Raw genomic sequence first — 19,351 nt, 5'->3', positions numbered from 1 at the left:
TACGTACACACTTCACAACATACAACCTAAACGGCAGAAGTAGAAACCTTTCATTGCTTTTTAAAACATCAATACCAGAGCTTTTCTTTTCATAATATAGTTATGTTTGCATTGCTGTATGCTCTATATACATGCGATTTGGTCTATTTCAGAATGGTAGAATGTCCATTTTTGTTGAACCGTAAACGGTCGGGTGAACGAGAAGCATCACGTCAGCGTATGTCATCTGTTTAACGCAAGCAGATGGGTTTTTTATAGATATTTTATTTACACACTTCCCAATAAATATCATACTTCAGGCCTGTCATTTCTCTGCCCCTTTAAAGAACAAACGTGATTGAAAAAACAGTAAACCCTTGTGCAATCTGTACAAATCACACCCTTGTTTTTCGACAAAAACAATGGACGATCTGGACGATCGCTTCTCGCAGACTCTCTCCGAACATCAACATCAAAAGCACCGATCCGCCCCACTGTACAAAGCCAGCCCTGTGCTAGAAGGACAGATTCAGAAGTGGGAGGAACCGCCAAGCCAAAGCTAAAGTGGAGCACACTTCCTCCCTCAAAATGGTAAGTCTCAAGGACACATGCTAATAACAGCAGGGAGGGCCTACAGTGTCTGTGAGACCAGATCCCCACTGTTTTGGACGAGTCCTGGACCAGATATGTGCTTTGTGCTCCCTGAGACGATCCATAACCTCTCAGCAGCCTGTTGCGTTCTCCTCTTCCCGTTTGGTGACCGGTATTCCGTTTTGTGTGTGTGTTTTTTTTTTGGCACTGTCTTATAGTGTGAGGCACGGGTATGAATCATACATTATATTTGATGCACCAGAGAGGATAAAGAAAAAAAACGAGAGCTTTTGTTTACAGAAGCATGCATTGCAAGCAAGGAAATAGTTGCAGCCTACTTGAACAGAACAGTGGAACACGTGAATGGCAGTGATAGTAGCTTTTTTGAACATGTTGCTACAAGTGGAGTTAACCAATACAATTTTTTATAAGAAAATAGAGTGCCATAAAAATCTTTCATCTGAGTATATATTAAAACGGACATGACAAACCCAACGTTTCTCACCAGAGGTTGCGTGTGACATGAATGAGGACAGCATCTTGGTTATTTATCCTTAATGAACTCTTATCTATCCATCCCTGAGCTGATAATTTGGCCTTCTCGAATCCCAAAATCCGTTTCCTTTGCAGTGTAGTAAAATCACCAACCATGCATTCGAGTTGTTTTATTTCATGCCGATGGGCCTTGGAGGTCTTCGGGGATCATCTCAAAATGGTTTCCCCTTGCAGAGGTTGCTCCATTGTGCTATTATTTTCCCCGCTCCTAATCCAAGCTCCCATAATGCATGTGGGAAAGGCATTGTTTACAATAGGATCAAGTCGCACAGACAGCCCAGAATATGAGACGTCCTTCCAAAAGACATTTACTAGCAACCATAAGCCTTGTGCTGTGTTTTCCTTGGACACTGTCTCCATGAAATGCTGCTGGCGGATAAGCCAGCCGGAGGCCCAGTGAGCCGGGGAGCAGTGCTGGCTCACACTGACCTGAGAGCGGTGGATGGAGAGCGGCCCCGGCCAAACTAGAAGCCTTTATTGCCCTCTGTACTCACACCGCAATGTTCCAGCACACTGACGCTACAAGCCTCATAAACTCCGATGTTAACAATGGCCATTGAAAATGACAAGTTAACTGGCTAGGCTGAGGCATCCCGAGAAAATCTTGTTTTGCTTTTTTTTTCTACTTTCCATTCTGTTAATATTGCAAAAAGAAAAGAAAAAAATCAAATCTTGTGAGAAACGAGTGGCATATCACTAAAACTACCTGACATCCAAATATTGAGCAGAAGTGGCATGCTATAGACAAAATAACAAAAAAACTAAAGAAATTGAAGAGCTAATGCACTTGCACAGTCATAACGTGAACTTTAAGAAGGCCCACACGGAATCTGCACTCGCAAAACTCCACGGAAAGCTCTGCAAAAGTGTTTGTATTGTATATCAAGTATTTTGGAGTAAAAAAAAAAAATACCATTAAAAAGTTTGGGGTCAGTAGCCTAAAATTTATACAGTAAATTATAGTAAAGACATTTATAATGTTACTAAATATCTCTATTTTAAATAAATGCTGTTCTTTTAAATTTTCCATTAATCAAAGAACACTTTAAAAAAACTTATTTCCACAAAAATAGGCTAAATGGCTGCTGAAAATTCGGCACTGTCATCACAGAAAACAATAAAATATATTAAATTAGATTTTTTTAAAATTGTTATAATACTTTACAGTTACTGTTTTTACTGTAATTTTCATCAAATAATGCTCGCTGAGAATAAGAGACTTCTTTGAAAACCATTAAAAAAACATACAGAACCAAAACTTCTGAACGCTGGTGTATGTAAAAAAAAAAAAAGAATATATGTATTTTATTGTAAAGTAATAATAGTTGTATATAATGCATTCAGTTAATCATGTAGCTTTGTTAAGCTCATTTTAAACACAATTGTGCAGATTCTTCTCCAAGATGCAAACTATCTGCAGATTCCGCCTGAGCCTGACTGTAAGTTACGTGCGTATTGAAAACTGACCACACATACTGTATGTACACCACCTAAACTGTCACTTCGCATTCATAATGTTTAAGGTGGGGAAAAAAGAGAAGTTACCTCGGTATTCTGTTTCAGCTAAACTAACACTGTGGTGGTGGCCGGCAGTCTCAAGCTGAGAGAACCAGTCAGGTGTGTTTTCAGAGCGAAGGGGGGTTAAGCTGACGTCTCATGTGATCCCTGTGTTAATCTGCAGGTAGAGCTCACACGGCAGTGCGACAGTGTGTGCATCCTGATTTGATTTGATCACATACTGTGCTACAGTAAGTCATACAGTCATATTGATTTTAACCCTGCAGTAAACTACCATTACACTGCAAAAAAAAAATTGTGTTACTCATCATTTTTTTACTTGTTTTTCAGTACAAAACAATATAATTTTTTCTTGAGAAGCAAAATTACTTAAGATATTATGGGCCAGATTTATTAAACATTGGTGTTTCCCAAAAGCATCGCTAGGCAACTATGGTCACACGCTCTGCCGTTATCAGCTTTGTTCAACAAGTCGTTTTTTTAGCTCAATGTGTTTCCCGAAACAATAGCTCCAACGAACATTCGTAATAAGCATTGCAAAGTTGTGTAGTTGGAACGACAGCTCTCGTCAACAATGGAACAAGAAAACGTTTCTTGTTAGCATGGCATGTGCACTTAATAAATCATCTTATGCAAAATAAGTGAGCTGACATTCAGTACAATCTATATCTTTTCTTTAGAATATATACAAATGTCATTTACGTCTTTTAGTTTGTCATAAAGCAAAATAACTTGGAAAAATCTGAATTAGTCCTCAAATGCCATGTCCGTAATTTATAGCAAAAAATATTAGCATTAATTCGATCTCAAACGGATTCATTAAAATAAGTTATTACTCCACCACCTGCGTGACATCATTAAAGCTACACTGTGTAATTGTTAAGTTAATTCTTAGCAAAAAAACACTTTGTTCTTTCAAAATTATATGTGCTCATTAATGTATAATTACTTCTACCAACTAATCAAGTATTCCCGTAAGCGTCGAATCTGCCATTTCTAATACATACGGGTGAGTCGCTCGAATGGCGGAAGCCATGTTGCGCCTCCATCTTGAAAATACAGTAGCCAAAGAGGGACATACCTGGAAATTCAAGCTTTGCCTTTCGCGCTTTTATACTCAGTGTCACCGTGACGAATGCGAGGAGGAGATTACTCGGGACTGCCGGAAGATTTGAAATAATACGGCCACCGTAGGAGTTAAAACGCCCTCGGAATGGGAGGGGCTAGAAAGTAATATTCAGTTGGTAGTCATACACAATATTACCGCTAAATGGGAGAAAATCCTACACAGTGTAGCTTTAACCAACGTGGCTACATTGCAACAATACGGTTTAAAAAATTGGGGCAAATTTGCAACAATACGGTTTCGGGAAACAGTCGTGACTAGCTAGTTGATTTCTTCACCGTTGCAATGTACTATGGTAGTTAAGCGAGTTATGACGTTGAATGGGAAACAAACCCCAGCGCAATTTAGATCAGAATACCATAAAAGCGCAGATGGGAGTGGAAATTTCTGCAGATGATCTACTGACAATGTGCAAACTAAAGAACACAGACGAAGCAGCTCATTTCCATTATGACCAGTGCAATCTACCCGTTACATCCACCAGCTGGAGTGCTCTTGATTACCACCAGAGGACATGCACGAGTCCTTTGCCATTCCATCATGAACTACATTTCCCATAAACCTTTGCCCGGACTCATTATGTTCTGATTACTGCCACCTGTTTCCCATTACCCTTGTTAACTCTGCCTATACTGTATAAGCCCTGTTTATTCAGTCACTCGTTGCGAAGTCTAATATGTGTCACACTGCTTTTTTTGCGCCGTTTTATGGTTTTGATTCTTGTATTTTCCTGTTTGCCTGTGTTCCTGTGCCTTAGAGGAGAAAATATGTTCCCCCTTTTACCACGCCCCTCCTACAGCAACTATCGCAAAATGGACGTTAATAAATGGCGCAAACACCAGAGAGTAGCGCAATTCTGAGTAAATCACAATACATTGTTAAATTCAAAAACTCTCCTCCTGTATATTTTGCATCTGAAAGAAAAAGAAAAAGAAAAAAAAGGTTAGCTGCAAAAATAACTTTCCACGCTTTTTCATTGCTAATTTCTTTAATAAATCCTGACAAATGAGGGTTTAGGCTGGCGCAAGCTGTTACTAAATCTGGCCTTAAAAATTTCACTAAACTAAGTGAGATTATACTAGAAAAGAGATCTGCCAATGGGGAAAGAGAGTAAACGAGTTTATTTAAGAGAAATAAACTTAATTCAAATGAAAAACTAGTTTTATTTTTCTTACCGCATTGGCAGACATTTGTTGTTTCAAGCATAAAGTCACTTAATTTTGACGTTTTTCTTTTCAGAAAACAAGACTTTATATCTAGTGTCATTTTGCTTCTCAAATAAACGTTTCATGATTTAAGAACGTTTAGGTATTTTCCTGAAAAACATTTTTTTTTTGCAGTGTAGCGACTGCTGTAGCATGGCGGAAAAAAACGGTTTAGATCCCTGGATTTGGTGAGCATGCTAAAAACCACCCGTCTGTAGGCCTGGTTCAGCCAATTCAGTGTTGTTTTTGTCTGCGTGAGTGTTCCTCTCCAATAAATATACATTGGTCATCTGGTTATGTACTGTAGGTTTGCATGTGTTTGGCAGCTGTAAGCTGTGTGTATCTTTTCATTTGTCAGAACAAGAGGGCTGCAGTTTGTTCTTCCCCCCTCTGTAGGTGTTTCATTTGACGGTTTAAGTCAGGCTGTTTTTTATAGCCCCGTAACGTACATTTCCATGCCGTCGTTAAAGGTAAAGATAGTGGTGGTGCTCGCTGCGTTTGCTCCCTGCTTCGCGTCGCCGATTGTCTCGTAAAAGTTCTCGCAGGTCATGGCTCTGCCCGGACCCTGGGTGGGCTTCTTTTTGGGCTTCAGCGTGTTGCTGGCCAGCTTCTCCCTTTTCCGGTGGGAATCGATGGTGGCGTAAGCCGGGTCCGACTCCAGCGCCGGTCCCCGGGGCCACGTCTTCTCGCCCACAGGTTCGTAGCAGGGCTCCTCCTGGGGGCCGGTACTCCCCCACGCCTCTTCCCCTGTGGCTCCGGCAGCGGGCCAGCTCACGGCACCCCTGTCCTCTTCCTGGGGCGCAGCAGAGGCCATCGGCCTGCTCTCCTCCTGGCTCTGACCCTGCTGGTGTCTCCTCTTCAGGGTCTTACAAACGGTAGAGTACATGTCAGAGATCTGAGGACAGAGAGAGAGAGAGAACCGCAGAATGAGAAACACTCAAGAGTGTGCAAAAGATCAGCTGTGCCAAAGTGGATTTCGTAACAACAACAGTCCTGTGGAGCAGATTCTCAAGTTACAGTTAGAGTGCTGAAGGACTTACCAAAAAACATGAAGCGCGCCGATTTCAGAGCGCAGAACAAATTTGCAAGTGATTACTTCAGTGTTCTAAGTGGTTTCTATAAGAAGATGTTTGTTCCTCTTCAGCAGTTTAACTCTATGGGATTTGTAGGCCTATCTGTTTTTTCGGGTAAAAATTGAACACTTAGACTTAGGCTATGTTCACACTAGCCTTAGTGCTCAATTCCGATGTATTGCTCAGATCCTCAGATTTTTCATATTGCTGTTCACATTGTTGGTCCACAATATGGACGTAGTGTCTGTGACGTCACCTGTAGGTTTCTGAAGAGCATTTTTGAAGCCCAAAGTGGGTAAAACAGATCTGAGTCACATGTGAGCAAAATAAAATTTGGGCCATTTGGGATTTGGGCCACATTTAGCCTCAGAATATTACCAGCACATGCACCTCTCCTCAACAGGTCCACCACGGTTTGAGGTCTCATTCATGAGCGTATAGCACAAATCCTGCTGGACAAAATTCCACGTCAAAGTTTAACTCTCAGATTTAGGGGTTTGTTCAAAGTCTGATCAATAGTAACAGTGACGATTGCTTAGCAAAGTAAAAGACAACAGGACAGATAAGAGTTAACACAACCTCTAATATGCCTGAAGATGTAGTATATGTACATAAACGCCCACAGCGGTGAGTGTTTGACGGAGGCATGCGCGGTAACAGGACTCTGCTTGCACACAGCAGAAACATGACCCACTTTGGCCCGTGATCGACAGAGCCAGTGTAAACGCTCTTATCTGGCCGGAGAGAGCAGAAGTGTTACCTAACCTGCAGATAAGCCTGTTAAACTTTCACCACAGCAGCCCACCGAAACGGCATTAACACCGCCAACCAGACAGGAGGTGTGTGTGTGTGCGTGTGCGTGTGTGTGTGTGTGTGTGTGTGTGTGTGCGCATTCTAGTAACCTCACATGCCCTCTCTGCTAGATGGCATTTAGCACTCAGCTCACTGGCATGTATAAAATCCCAGTCAAGAACTCAGCTCACATATTGACCTTTATGGCATTGGTGTGTAAAGGCTGAGGAGATGTTATGGCATGGATAGAGCTGTGCAGGCAAAGTGTGTTCGTCATGTTAACACCTCTAACAACACTGCAACCTGCACTGTATAATCTGCAGGCCGTGGCATGAGGCATTGCATGCGTCTGAACGCAGGCATGACCGAACCAGCCGATTTCAAGAAAACCGCTGAGTTCGATGTTTTTTCGAGACTCCCAGATGCGAGTGTGTGTGCGCCACGCTGATCTCTTCTCCTCCGTGTCGAGCATTGTTTACCGTGCTGCGCAGCGCTTTGCAGAGCGAGAGGAAATCACAATGACGGGGGTTTCAAAACTCTCCGCAGCTGTTGAGAAAGCCTTGAGAGGTTTTTTCTCCTTCCTCTTGCTCCCTCACTCTCTTTCTTCCCCCTTCATATTGTTTCCTTCCCTTGCATATTTAATATAATAATTATACATGCAGTTTTTGTAACCCGCTGAGAAACTGGTTTGCCTGTGTTATTTTTATTATTTCCCTTGGTTGTTAATTCGTTTTACGCACCTATTTCTGTTTAGTTGATTACTCTCCCTTGTATTTAAGCCCTCGGTTTCCTTTGTTTCATTGTCCAGCGTGGTTATTCCCTGAAGTCTCTAATGTTCACCAAGGCTGCATTTATTTTAATCAAAAATACAGTAAAAGAGAGTAATATTGTGAAATAGTATTTACAATTTACAAGAAATGTTTTCTATTTGAATATATTTTAAAACGTATTTTATTCCAAAGCTAAATTTTCTGCATAATTACTCCAGTCTTCAGTGTCACATGATCCTTTGATAAATATAAAGTTGAAAAGAAAAGCATTTATTTGAAACAGAAATCTTTTGTAACATAGTTTTTTTTTTTTAAGGAAAAAGAGAGTAATCTTTTAAACAGTATTGTACAGCATGTAATTTTTTATCTAAAATCATGATCTTCAGAAAGGTTCACAGGTGTTATTTGTTCAGTGTAATGTGTTAGGTGAAGTGGGCTGTGACACGCCCACACACACTCACACACACACACACACACACACCGCGTGACATGAATCTGGGCGTGTCTGGACAAGAGAAGGAATGAGCAGAGAAGAGCGTGGAGAAGTGTATTCAGCTCAACGGTTACAACAGTCAACACTTCTATCTGAGCCAAAGGAGTTCGGTGTACTGCTACACTACTAATGAACAAAACACGAATAGAATGACATTTAAAAGTTCATTTAATGCCAATGCCACCCGAGCCACACATTCTAAAAGTTATAAGAACATATGTTAAACGTTTCACTGAATTGTTGAGGTATGAACTCTTGAAATAATCATTTAGAGACTTATATCTTAAATTAAGATCATTTTCCTTAACCTACTAACAATTTTTCTTGTATCCAGCAAAAATATAACTACATTTAAATAACTTTATACTTAAAATAGCAACAAAACAAAAAAAGCTTTGAGATACTATTGTTCAAAAGTTTGGGGTTGGTCATATTTGTAAGTCTCTTCTGCTCACCAAGTATTTGTTTGATAAAAAAAATTACACTAATATTCTGAAATATTATTATAATTCAAAAGAACTGTTTTCTATTTGAATATCTATTCAAATGTATTTTTTTCCTGTGATCAAAGCAGAATTTTCAGCATCATTACTTTACTTTACATTACATTACATTAGTCTTCAGAAATCACTCTGATACGATGATTTGATGCTCAAGAAACAGTTCTAATTATTATCAATGTTAAAAACAGTTTCATATTTTTGTGGAAACTGGGACATTTATTCAGGCTTCTTTGATGAATAGATTTTTTTAAAAACATTTATTTGAAATCTTTTGTAACATTATAAAGGTTTTTGAATAAAATAATTCCCAGACAGCAACATAGTGTCAATCCCGGTCACATCTGGTACATGTTCCTGTCTGGGTTCATAATTTTTGAATAAAAGTAAATTTCTTAAAAAAAAAAGAATCATACTAAGACCAAACTTTTCAAAAGTAATCTATATTTTACAAAAAGTCAAATTCATCAGTCTAAAACTATTATCTTACACAGTTTAGCTTTTCAAGTAAATCTTGTTGATATTTAGGAGGTTTCGATATTTCCGCTGGAAAACAAGACAAAACTGATGATTTCCCCCCCAGTGATAATGGTCCTTGTAAGCTCCTAATAGGATCTCGTATTCTTCAGAATACATTTGCTGTGAACACTGAATCCAGCTTGTAAGTTTTGATTGGCCACAGGAAACCGATTAAACACAGGCTGACCCAGAGTGCTCATGTTCCTTCCCTCACACCAACCCTGAACTGACAGTCCTCAACAAGCACAGTCTACCGACCTTTGACCTGACAGTTAGTCATGCCATTCCTAGCCAGCGATAGAGAGAGAGAGAGAGAGAGAGAGAGAGAGAGAGAGAGAGAGAGAGAGAGGGGGGGAGGGAGAGTATAAGGCTCAAACTTTCTCTCTCTCCTCTCTAGCCACAATTTATCAGACTGCAGCCATCATTCCACTCACTTCCTGTGCCAGAAAACACTCTTTATTGACGGACAAAGGTCAGACCAAAGAGGTCCGAAATATATGCGAATGATTTTAGGGGTCAAATGTCAAAAGTCTGCAACCCGATCCCTTCCTGCAAACCCTAGACTCAAATGTCCCGACCCCGTCTGCAGTGCTGGGACGGCGAGGGAGACGTTACCTCCACGGCGGTGGGATGGCCGTGTCCGTTCTCCAGCTGAGGAACCCCTGGCACGATGATCTCATCCTCTTCTGGTGGTTTCCAAATGTACTGCTCCCCGTTGCCCATGAAGACCGCCTCCTGTTGGACACACGAGGAACACACAGGCTGGTCAGATCCCCTCGAGGGGGCTGATGATGATGATAACACACTGAATTTTGTCATCTGAACGGTGGCCAGTCCATTCTTCCGTTTGTGTCCCACAGAAGGAAGAAAGAAAGTTCATTGTGGTCTGAAATGCCTGAGCTGTTCCTTAAATTTCGTACTTATTGGTGTTTGTTTCTACAATAATGGAAGTGTCCTGTGAGTTAATGATTACAGGGGCAGATATGCACGAGAGTCGATGATTAACGAGGGAAAGAAACACACCTCCTGTATGAATGATTAATACCAGCAGCAGATGAATGGCTACAGTGTTTGCTGCTATTTATTTCCCTGGCCTTAGCCACTACATGCTCTCTGTGGTTCCTCCCTGATGCCTTTAACAAAAAAAAACACATGGCGGGACGGGCAGCCAGCCAACACATCTTACATAATCATCATCAGGCCCACTGCACTGGAGTGACACATGCGCTGCACAACTGCACTGCACGGCCGCTTTTACATCTGCAATAACATTTACTCTAGATGCAGACTCGGAAATAATGCAGGTCAAACAAACAAACAAACTTTGCTTGAACATTAAGTAAGCTTACTGTATGTCAGATTTAGAAAGACAGGTATGCACCAAATACTGTACAATACCATGCCTGTGTAAACAAGCCGTCAATCAAAAAACTTGTGACAAAGATTTTAATCTTCACATGTGGCAAAAGAATGACACACACACACACACACACACAACACACACACACACACACACACACACACACACACACACACACACACACACACACACACACACACACACACACACACACACACACACACACACACACATAAAGACAAGTAGAGCGGTGCTGATTTAACAGGAAGATAGGATCACTATCCGATCATTGTCGGAGTGTTTTCCATTTTAAAGGATCATCTTTACACATGCTGTTCTGCTCTCTGCAAATCGTATCTGTCCTTGAAAGCCACACACCATATAAACAGGTATCAGCTGACAGACCAACACGAATATGGGTGAAACGCAAACAGAAGCACAGAGTATTAGCTAAAACAACTGACATTGCATCCCTTCATGTATTTTTGTTTAACTTTAAAGTATCTTTCAATTTTATGTCAACTTGCTTTGTACTTTTAAATGAGTTAGATTATGGGCAACATTTTAACACTTGCTAACACTTGTTTTAATCTAAAACATTTAACATCTAAAATTCTGAAAAATGTACCCTATAAAAGTCATCATTCATTCAAATCAGTCATGAAGATTTTAGCTAATGCTTCAGTTTGGTGACTGTAGGATATTTTTATATGAAACAGCAGTATCTAGTGGTCAAAACATATAACTGCACTACTCTGCATTCAAGTGCTTGCCACTTACATCTGTGCAAATGGCAGACAATTATAACAAAAGCCTCTTTTTTCATGTCAATTGCCTGGAAATAGAATGCATGGCCTTGGCGTTGCTTAAATGCGCTACTAGGTGAGCTACAGGATCATCAACATTAGAAAGACTTACATTTATCAAGAAAATGAGCGTAGGCTACCTTAAAGATGCTAGGGTGTTCTAAGTTGTTAGCATGGCATTGCTGTGCAATTGCAAAGTTGTTCTGTGGTGTTTCCTAGGGTATTACCATGCCACACAGTTGCTAAGTTGTTTTGGGTGGTTGATAGGTTGTTGCTAACTTAAGCAGCTGTTAAGTTGTTGCAATGTTTTAATGCACTACTATGTGGTTGCTAAGGCGTTGCCATGCAGTTGCTAAGTTGTTCTGGAAAGTTTCAAATGCCTTATTTTGTGGTAGTTGGGATTTTTTAGGAGGTTGCTACGGTGTTGCTAGGTAGCTGCTAAGTTGTTCTAAGGTTTTTAGTCTGCAACCATGTGGTTGCTGGGTTGTTCTGGGGTGTGTTTCCCAATAGTCACAAGTTCTGTGGTTATTAATAGAGTTCAATGGAACTTGCGACCATAATTGGTTAACGATGCTTTTGGGAAACACAGCCCAGGATTGTTTCTAGGGCATTGCTAAGCAGTTACTAAGTTGTTCTGAGGTTATAGTAAGTTATTGGGTTGCAGGAGTTTTCTGGGTGGTTGCTACGGTGTTGCTATAAGGTTGCTAAGTTGTTCTGAGAGGGTTTTTGGTGCATTACTATGGTTGCTGAGTTTATCTAGTTGCTTGCTAGGGTGTTCTTGCCTTTTAGGGGGACTAAATATAGCTCCTACTTCAGAGTAGGGTCTAAACCAGCACAATAGGAGCTACCAGTGATACAAGTGTACGCTGATTGGCCGAACGCTTGTGAAACACTGACAGCTGCCATTTTTTAAAAGCTGTGTAAACACAGTTTATAGCCTATATATTTACTCCACAAACATGTAAAACTGAGATAGATGGCCCGACGCCAAAGTCTAGCCACTTCTCAACCTTTACGCTAAGCAGGAAATCCAACGTGACTTTGAAGGGACCAAGAAAAACATGATTTATATATTTCTGCTCAGCTAGCGACATTGGGCATCAATTACACGGCAAATGCTATACTTTTTCATATACTGTTAACTTTCTTTGTTTAACCGTTCTATCCAATGATGGAGATGGAGAATGGGAGCGCTGTGTGCTCAGGCTCTGGCTAAGTCATTCTCAGCGCCGTCAAAAAAAAATTCCCGCACAGGACGTAAGTGACGGATTACGTCACTTCAAAGATCTAACTGGCAGTGCGAATGCAACCAGGAAAATGATCGTAGGGGAATATTTAGTCCTCGGGGGAAACCCCTGGTGGCTAGTACCTATAACTGAGTTCCTATAGGCTAACCACCCGGTGTGAAAGCCCCTCCATACATGGACCAATCCCTCCTTCAAGGTTTCTGTGGGATTTTGCTGTCCATTTTGGGGTTATGAACGTATGTTTTTGACTATAACTGTTTTGGATGTGTGGCTGATCTGTGTCATCACCTTTGGGAAATTGGGAAGGTGAAATGGTTCCACTGTTTTCCTAGGCAAGGTGCTGCTGGAGGACTCGCTGCTGGACACGCTCTGGTGCTCCCTTTCTCCATCCTCCACCACCTCCTCCCTCCTGCCACGCTCCAGCTTCTTCACCTTCCGTATAGAGGCGTATTCTGCCGTCACCGCCTCTTGACTCACGCCTCCTCTGCTTCCACCTTGGCCATTCCCACTGGACGTCGGGCTGTGGGCTCGGCGCTGAGTGGGCGTGTTGGTTGACGGCGGGGCAAGGGCAGCAGGCGGAGCAGCTTTATCAGCCCCTTTGATCCCAACGCTCTCATACAGGCCGTCATCTGGTGGGTGGGACGTGGGAGAGGCGTTGCGGGAAACTTCGGAGTAGGTGTGCTCACGTTCCTCGCTGTCAGGTTTGTTGGGAACACGAGGCAGTTGGCGGGCCGGGCTGGGTCGGAGGTCAGAATTGGAGCGGCGGGTATGCAGGAGGAGGAGGTCCATGCTGGCCGGCCGGCTCTTAGGGGCGCCTGCCAATCCAAATAACACGGATTAAGACAAGAGAGATGGGAAAGATTAAACAGAGGATTAAGATTAAAGACAGTCTGGAGTATTGATATCAGATAAAATAATGAATACGCACATATTACAAAGGGTCATTAAAAATGTCACATTTGACATTACTCCAGGGAAACACAAGAGGGCAGAGCATTACTATTTGATTATCTCGTATTTTTCAACACACACACAAATTGACATATCTTTAAACCTGCATACATACATACAGTACAATGAGTTAAAAGCCAACATGAAACTTCACTGGCAACTCAGTTTAAAATAAAAATGTGAATTTTTGTCTTCTAAAGTATGAATCGCATGATTTTACCAAAGCTGAAATTGGTCAGATGAAACATTTCCCTTTTCTTGTATTTTCAGTTAGCTTTCACTTAGCAAGCTAACAGTTTAGCATACTAGCATTGCATACCACTGGCGATCTTGCATGACATTGGCGTTGAAACTTGTGGTCTTGGTGACATCATCAGAAAAAGGAAAGTCATTTCACAGTTGAAGCAATTTCTAGCATGAAAACTTTGGTTTAGCATGGTAATGGATATGACAATGTATGTGGTCTTGATGCAGATCTACTACGCTGTTGCTGTTGCAGCTGCTGCAGAGCAAGTACAGAGACGTGCTGCTGCCAATACATACACAGACACACTACTTGTTAGCATGTAAGATATTCTGCTACTGTACAAATAGCATATATGATTTAACTGTAGCCAATCTACAGGAGCTGGGGGAGAAGGAGGGTTTCAGAAAAACGTTGAAAGTGTGCTGCAAACTGTTACAGCGAACGAACACTGACCAACTTTGTAAATGCTGAGCTGCAAGCTCATTGGCTGCAAATGCAACAGGAACCAATCAGCGTGTGCCTTGTAGTTAAGGACCCATCAGCCAGCGCCATCTAGAGTTTCATGACAGAACTTGATATATATATATATTTTTGGGGGGGTTAAGTTGGAATAATGTGGACCGATATATCCAGCATATTGCCACCAGGAGCACGCATTACGAAAGTAAATAGGGTCAGTCTTGATTTCATGTTGAACTTAACAGAATTAGGACTTTGTTATTCTTCCTATTTTGTGTATTTGTGTACACTAAAAATGCAGCTGAGTATCCATTTGTCTGGATGTAAAAGGTCAAAAGCTGATGTATATAAAGCTTTGAGACGTGTGTGTTCTCTGTCTATAGCCTGACAACTGTCTTTCTCAGCCTCGCAGATCACACGTTTGTGGCAGTGGGACGTGGAAACATGAACTAGTAAACATCTTACCATGACAAGCCTCTGGAGACGTCAGCCTTCGCACGCACGTGCGTCGGCCAGTTCATATATGCGTGCGTGTGTGGTAAATGAGTCTGTGTGTACATGTGTCATAAAGAGCAGTTCATTCTCTCTGTCTCTCTCACCGTTGGCGTTGCAGGGCAGCCTGTGCATGTCATGCAGGCGGGTGTCAGATTTACTCATTGAGTTCAGCTTGGACTGGCGCAGCGCAGCCTGTGATACAAAACATTATCATGTATACGTATGTACATCCATGTCTATAATTACACTGTGAATATGTGTGTGTGTGTTCATTTATACTTATTTGCACTCACTGTTTCCAATTTCTGACCCCCTCCGTTGGCTTGGCCATGTTTGCTCTTGCTTTTTCTGCAGACAAAATGAGACACACTCTTTGTGAGGACAACATAAGATACGACATACATGCAAATAAGGTTTTTAATGATTGGAACATCCTATGAGTATAACGCAATACTAGCTCTGTTCCCAAATCGAGTGAGATGCCAACCTAGTTAGTATTTTAAGGACACAAGCTTTGCGGCGCCAGGCACAACACAAGTGTTTTTGCTAGTTTCAGCCTGACGCAGTTATCATTTTTACGTCCTGCGCCACGTTGTTTAAATAGCAAATACATTTGTGCCAATTTGTGCACCCATGGGCGTGCTGGTCTGAAAACGAGGTGTGTTCAGGTGCATTGTTGGCGCGTTGTTATTTTGAGGCAACTGAAATAGGCCACGCAATATTTTTTTTGTTATTTATGGAGCGCGTTAGTAATATCTATAGGCGCCGTCAACAACGCGCGTCCACTTTGTCCCATACATGGTCTGCTTGCGCGCTGTAACCTCGCTTTAACAGAGCAGATCCAATTCCTCGCTAGAGAAGCGGTCAGTCAAACTGACTGCATGCTAATTCTGCCATGGCGCGAGCGCAACTGGCTTTTAAAGGGAATGGGAGATGAGACTCTGATTTATTGCTCGTTACGCCCCAAAACAAGCCTTTTAGACAATGCGCCGACCTAGTGGATTCGGACATGCCCTAAGTGCACTTGTGTGCTTTAGACCATGTGCTCAGATAGTTAAAATAGGGCCCATCATGTTGCCTTCTAAGATACCTCATTTTGTAACACATCCAAGATGGAGGGCAAATCAAGAGCAAAAATTGTTACAAATATATTTCATTCACCAATGGAAAGTATAAATTAATTTAACCCAATATCTCTGTGTGCCTTTTAATGTTTTTGCTGTGTGACATGAAATTGTAGAGCACAACAGTGATCATCAACTTTTTCCAGGCTTAGTTCCAGTGTTTTTTCCCTTCATTTTTACTATAAAGATTTTTTTAAACTTTAATAGTAAAAATAAATAGAAAATAATGACATAATCAGAAATAACGTTTTTAATAACTTAATGGGAACGTTAGCAGAACCTTCTTAAAACATATTTTTGTTAGGCAGGCGTTGTTGGTCTGGAAAGCGATGTGCATGGTGTTTGTTTGCATTGGCCGGCGTCTGTCGTCAAGTCAAGTGTGCATTGTCCTCTAGAAAGCTGCTTCTTTAGTAGACTATAGACATCACATGCAGCTCGCTGGCTTTTGTAACAGAGCTATTGTGCACTCTTGAATATGCCTGCAAGTAAAATTCCACTACAGCGAGTGTTTGTAATGGCTCTCTGTGGGGCTGGCAGGGCTGGGATGATGTAATCGTGAGGGACTAGATGTGATGCAGGTGTGGTGGAGGAAGAGAGAGCGAGAGGATGGATAGGTAACCCTGACGATCCCTCCTCCCTTGCTTTTCTTCTCCTCTCGTTCCCTACACACACCAGGTGTGACATCAATTATAGCTTCTCTCACTCCACCAATCCAACAGCCTGCGAAATACACACTTTTTTTTTCCACACACCTTTTGGTTCTTCTCACTCTCACCCCATTTTTAACATCCACTGCTACGTACATCTCTCACACTTACGCATATCTGTGAAACTGAGGATTTTCTCTCCTCTCTCTGGTTTACACCCTTAAACTATGGGAAGGAAGAAGGCGTTTATGGATGAATAGATAAGACATTTAAAAAAGTAAAATAGCGTAATGCATACGCCTCATATAACTAAGAAGTCACAGCCGTAATGACCGTGTTTGCTGTTTGTTTGTAGTTGTGAGGGTTGTGTCGCTCCAGTCCCCTGTGAAGGTCAGAACTCAGGAGGCCGGAGGGACACGTTTGCACCTCGGTTTTAGTGACCCTGTGTGTCTACCAGTGTTGGGGAAGCTACTCTGAAACTGTAGTTTGACAAGCTACAAGCTACTTATAAGTTAAAGTAGTTAAACTACAGTCAAGCTACCCTTTTGGAAAAGTAGTTAGCTACACTACAAGTTACTATCAAAAAGTAGCTAGCTACATTGAAACTACTTTTGATTTTTTTTGAACAACGTATAAATAACTGAATAAGTGTCTGAGGAATGTTTTAAGTAAAATATTTAGTGTTTAAAACAATGCAATACAATTATGATTTCAAAGAGTATTGTTTTATTACACACAACACTCAAATATCTCAGACTGTTTGTTAAAAGTGAAAAATTGCAACAAATATGAACTTGGACAAATAAGGCCATGGGTAATTAACATTAGTTGTTTCTCCATCCTCCAAATCTGTGGCAGCAACCACACAGCGTGCGCATACACTGTCACACACACACACACACACTCACTCACTCACTCACTCACTCACTCACTCTCACTCTCACTCTCTCTCTATGTTGAACGGAATGGCTACTGTTATCTGCTTTTCAACAAATCATTTGCACACACATTTCTGTCATTTTTCTATCTGAAGCTATTGCCTGCAACATTGAAAGCTCCGGTCTCTGTGTTTAGCGCAAATGCTCACGTGATTGCCGCCGGCCCGGGATAAAAGTTGTGCCAGTCGTGCCGTGTACCAGCTGCTTTGACGCGATTATCAGTTTACTGTAACTGACTCGTAATGTGTGCAATATCTCACGACCTCCCGAGTGACCGAACCATAGACAGTAAAAAAATGGACCGAACTCGCACCGTGTACGCCCGCATTAGCGAGTAGTATGAAGCTGCAGACTCGGAGCCTGCCGCATCTACAGTCCCCGCACCCAGAGTCCCGCATTCTCAGTCCCCTCGTTTTTCGAGACAGCGCCACCTATCAAATTGGATCGGATAAACACATAAACACGTGAAGAACCGAAACGTGAGTATCGTCAATTTTATTCAATGATTTCTTTTTTTAATCAAACTACTTTATAGCTCATCGATACACCAATATATGAACAGTCTATTTAATATTTGTAATGATAGTTTGTAACAAAATTTGAGCCGTTAACATGTTTTTTCGCCTTTTTCCCTAACGTTAGCCTTTAACCATGGACTTATTGTAGACAAGCCATTGTAAAAAATTAGTTGACATTAAAGTTGACCAATTAAATACATTATATGTGTTAATATCAAAGAATGTCATCATTAATTATTTAATCAGATTTACCTTTTTTTAATTATCGGAACTTTTCTCCTAAAACTAGCCTATTGAATTAATTAATGCCGGAGTAGTTATTTTACTTTATATAATTTATGTAGACTACTTAAATTAGTTCTTATAAAACGTAAAGTATTCAAATGGATCAATATTAATTTTACTGTGATATGAAGTTGTTGCCAGCCATTCACAACTCATAGGTTACAGTTGCCTAATAATCAAATTTGCTATGCCTTCACTATGTATTAACCAGTCTATGGTATTAACATGTGAGTTAGAATGTGTCATTTGGTCTTTTTTTTAGGGTTCCTTGTTTTAATTTGTATTTACTGAAATTTGACTGTATGGGCTCTGTGGGGGGGTCTTACATTTTTAATTTGAGTTTGACTCTCTCTTTTTTTTTGAAGATGGATATAACAATTCAAACGGGGAATTCACTTCCAGAAATACAGAAATGTATTAAATGCTGCAGTGATTTTCACTGCCCATTCTGTGCCCCGATATATTTCAATCCGACAAAGTTGTCCAAAGTTCAGAAACATGTTAAGGGACACTTCAACAGAGCAGTGCAACATGAAGGTAACATTAGCAAACATCTTTTTTTTTTGCTTTTTGAAAGATCATAAGACTGTGTGTGACAGTGCAATTGTATGCTGTTGTATTCCAGGGTACACCGTACATCGATGCGGTCGCCCCTGCCGAACCCAGCAACATTACCATTGCTTGTATTGCCAGTCCACAATTTTAAGAAAGCCAGATTTATAAATGGAGGTTTTTTGAATGCAATTGAAGACACAAATAAAGTCACTAACACAATTCTTTTTTCCTTTTTTTTTTGCTTTGTCCTGTTTACAGCAAGATGACAGTGATTAAGGTGATCGTTCAATAAAGTACAGAATTGTTTATTATTGGTGTTTTGTCTATTATTTGAGTTTTGCTTCACATGCAAAATACCAAAAAACAGGTTTTGTAATGTTAGCATGGTATAATGTTAATTAGACCATTATATGTTGAACTGAAAGAAAAAATGGAATTTGAAACATTGTACAAAAACAAACTAAAACATTGTAGCAATATAATATCACATCATATTTTTCAGATGATAGTTAAATCTGTATTTGTATCTGTTACATCAGCAATTTCCTTTCAATTACACCCACGCTCAAAAAATAAATACTGGGTAATTAGTTAGTTT

General features: G+C 40.8%; 1 protein-coding gene across 3 annotated transcripts in view; it reads right to left on the bottom strand.

Annotated features, from left to right (window-relative positions):
* Positions 1-2,997: 2,997 nt before the first annotated feature.
* LOC306985582 (uncharacterized protein) overlaps positions 2,998-19,351 on the bottom strand; it is a 52,205-nt gene continuing 35,851 nt past the window's right edge. Inside the window, exons 1-6 of one of the 3 annotated variants that reach the window (XM_079588002.1) lie at positions 17,545-17,804; positions 14,980-15,034; positions 14,791-14,878; positions 12,823-13,349; positions 9,737-9,856; positions 4,733-5,869 (exon numbers count right to left, since the gene is read on the bottom strand). In XM_079588002.1, coding sequence (XP_079444128.1) covers positions 5,405-5,869; positions 9,737-9,856; positions 12,823-13,349; positions 14,791-14,848 — 1,170 coding nt within the window. In that variant the 5' untranslated portion in view covers positions 14,849-14,878; positions 14,980-15,034; positions 17,545-17,804 and the 3' untranslated portion in view covers positions 4,733-5,404. Of the gene's footprint in view, positions 5,870-9,736; positions 9,857-12,822; positions 13,350-14,790; positions 14,879-14,979; positions 15,035-17,544; positions 17,832-19,351 lie in introns of those variants that run through there. The other 2 variants (XM_079588003.1, XM_079588001.1) reach the window with 2 other exon arrangements.

The sequence above is a fragment of the Phoxinus phoxinus genome, assembly GCF_949152265.1.
Source record: "Phoxinus phoxinus genome assembly, chromosome: 18".
NCBI classification, from domain to species: domain Eukaryota; kingdom Metazoa; phylum Chordata; class Actinopteri; order Cypriniformes; family Leuciscidae; genus Phoxinus; species Phoxinus phoxinus.
This window is presented reverse-complemented; position numbering and strand designations above follow the sequence as displayed.